Source organism: Helobdella robusta (genome assembly GCF_000326865.2).
Source record: "Helobdella robusta unplaced genomic scaffold HELROscaffold_41, whole genome shotgun sequence".
Lineage (NCBI taxonomy): Eukaryota > Metazoa > Annelida > Clitellata > Rhynchobdellida > Glossiphoniidae > Helobdella > Helobdella robusta.
Window position 1 is genome coordinate 600,827 of NW_008704941.1, and position 3,312 is coordinate 604,138.

Consider the following 3,312-nt stretch of genomic DNA (forward strand, 5'->3'; position numbering starts at 1 on the left):
TTGGTGCCATTTTTTGACTTCCTAAGAACTGGATCAACCATTTGATTTGCCAGTGACTTCAGAGCACCCATGCCGCCAGAGTAGTTCAAGTAGACGCCACCGTTGCCGTTGATGGCAGGTGTGGCACACGGTGAGTAGATGTCGTGGGGCATGGAGTTGGGAGAGCCGTTGAAGTGGCTGTGCAAGGAGCCAAGCCTGAGGAGTTGGCTGATGGCTTCTAAGAGGTTGTTGTTTTTTAAATGTGTCATCAGTTCGAGTTGATCTTTTTCACTGATTCCTTCTTCACATTGTTGTTCATCCATCTGTGGTTGCTGCTGTTTTTGCTGTGGCTGTAGTTGTGGCTGTTGTTGTGGTTGCCGCTGATCTGGTCTGTCAGCAGTGTCATCTGATTTTATTGGTGTGTTGTTAGATGCAGCAACAACAGAAGTACTTGGCACTTCAACTTTCTGTGACCTGACAGCTTTCTCGTTCTCTGTTGCATTCATTTTATACTCTTTCATTTTTTTAATTTCAAATTCATCATGTTGATAATGGCAAAATCTTTCAACAAAAACGACAATGAAAATGCGTTTAAAATTAAAAACTCGACAGGCTTACAAAACATTTTCAGTCTATGATATTCAGATCAATTATCCTTAACCTACCGTTGGCAAGATTCTTCATAAAACTTCCAACATTCTGAGTAACGTTGTTTGCATTTTCCTCGGAAATGAGTCGGTCAAATAAAATTCCCTTAGCAGCTGATGGCTTCTGGAAAAATCGTTTCGGAATTTCCCGCTTTTCATTGGCTATATTTTCACTGCTGGAAAAACCCAAGTTTTGTAGAATCGTTTTCGCATCACCTCTTTTGCTACTCAATACCTGAGACAGATTGGCACTGTTAGGTCTGTCGGGGTGGTGGTGGTGATGGGTGGGTGGTGTTAAAGTTGGTGATCATTGTTTGTGATGATTGAAGTGATGGAAACGAACATTACAACTACATTATGAGAACAGTTTCTTCTAACATCACAAAAACTGACTGCATCATCATCGTTATCATCGTCGTCATCATCATCATCATCAATATCATCACCGCTGACCTTTCATGGTCACATGATGACCAGGTCACGTCAGCATATTTTTTCCTCATGATGTCCGCAAACAAGTTTGACTCTGAATTGAACCTTTTGCTAGGGCTACGTTTATGTGATAATGTGCTATAGTTATTCATTCGTTTATTTATTCGTTTATTCATTCGTTCATTCATTCGTTCATTCATTCGTTCACTCACTTACTCACTCACTCACTCACTCATTCATTCATTCATACATCCATTCATTCAATCATCCATTCATTCAATCATCCATTCATTCATTCAATCACATAAAAATAAATGAACGAACGAGCCAAATATATAGTACTTATAAATGGAATAATTTTAAAAATCTCCAAGAACTGAACAACTATGAAAAATTTTTACTCACTACACGTTTCATAAAAGTTTATTATATAGTAACATCGTAAATATCTAGAAAGATGTTTTTATTATTCTCGTCAATATCATAACAGTAATAAAAGTTTATGGAAGAATTTCGTTACGATAAACAACATGCTTTCATTCATTCATTCGTTTATTCATTCATTAATTCATACGTACGTTCATTCGTTCATTCATTCATTCATTCACTGATTTGATTGATTGATTTAATCGTACATCCGTTCATTTACTCACGAATTCATTCAATCAATCATTTATCCAATCATTCATTCATTCATTCATTCATACATTCTTGAACTTTGATTTTTATATTCATACATTGGCACGAGTAACCAAATGAAACTTACAGATAACGAAACGGTAAAAGTCTGACAGCAACAGGTGATTGTAATAATGTTAAATTGAAAATTTATCGACACGAGAACTACAAAATGCTTAAGTGATAAGCTGAAATAACAATGTAACAAAACGAAAAATAACAAGGTGCCTGAAAAAACTGGCTATGTCGAAGCTACTCAAATGATCAGTAAGCCATGAAGATGTGATAAGATATTTATATCCAAATGAGTGAATATTTGAATAAACATGCAAATGAATATGTTAATTAATATGCAAATAAAAATCATACAACAGCAACAACAACGTTAACCGTAGTAACAACACAAACAACGACAACGTTAACCACAACAACAACCCAAGTAGCAGCAACAACATCAAAAACAACAGCCTCTATAAGCATTATGAACAAATGAACAAAATCAAAATCATAGTTAGAGGTATAAAAAAATTTTCCTCAGCTGATAATTAAATTAAAAATGTTTAAGTGCATCACCACAACATTTAAATTGAATTGATAATATTTATTTGTATGTGTGTGTGTGTGTGTGTGCGCGCGTAGGATGTATTTGAAGTCTTCATATTATACGTTTGTGCATGTGAATATGAGTATATGTATGTATAAAATCATTAAAATGAAATAAATGAATCTACGCAGAACTTTGTAACGTTAATTGTATTGTATTGTATTATGTGTAACACTACACATAATACAATACAATACATATAAAAGCACATACAATGTACATACAATACACACACACACACACATTACGCATACAATAGACACATAATATACACGCACATCCAACACACACACACACTCCAACACATCACAACTTTGACATTCACGTTATCAAGCCTATCAAGTCCTATTCATCTGCAATTTTCACTAGCTAAACTCACACAAACACACACAAACACAAATAAACACGTTCTTTTATGAAGATATATATATATATATATATATATATATATTTATATATTTAATATATATATAATATATATTTTTATTTATATGATTATAAATTATGTATATACAAGATAAATATATGCATTCAGGCACTTAGCATATTCACCACTGTCTTCATTGTGTAGGTTAATGTTATTTATGATGAAGCAATTTGAACTAAAGAAGATAGAGGAATAGAGAGTTAAGCGGGGAGAACAATGCAACACAATAAAGTATATATATATATATATATATATATATATATATATATATATATATATATATATTTATATTTAGGAACGAGGTTTTCAGAAATGCAAATTTCATTGAAATTGTTTGCCCATTTTGCATTAATTAACTTCTTTATAAGACATTCAACGAGGCGGTATTGTTTGAGTTCATATTTATCTAAAACTGGAATAAAGCTAACAGCGCTGTTTCGGCGTAATGCCATCTTCAGAGTCTAAATATTGTTTAAACATATAATTTAATTAAAATAAATGTCTAATGTAAAATGTGAAAATATAGAAAATAAAATAAAATATTA

At 32.7% G+C, this 3,312-nt stretch overlaps 1 protein-coding gene across 1 annotated transcript in view; it reads right to left on the minus strand.

The window, feature by feature from the left end:
- HELRODRAFT_177142 (hypothetical protein) overlaps positions 1 to 3,312 on the minus strand; it is a gene marked incomplete at both ends in the record, with an annotated part of 15,201 nt that overhangs the window by 7,826 nt on the left and 4,063 nt on the right. Inside the window, 3 exons of the mRNA XM_009025353.1 lie at positions 1 to 493; positions 645 to 886; positions 1,080 to 1,175. The exon at positions 1 to 493 is cut by the window's left edge and continues 360 nt beyond it. Of these exons, the coding sequence (XP_009023601.1) occupies positions 1 to 493; positions 645 to 886; positions 1,080 to 1,175 (831 nt within the window). The remainder of the gene's footprint in view (positions 494 to 644; positions 887 to 1,079; positions 1,176 to 3,312) is intronic.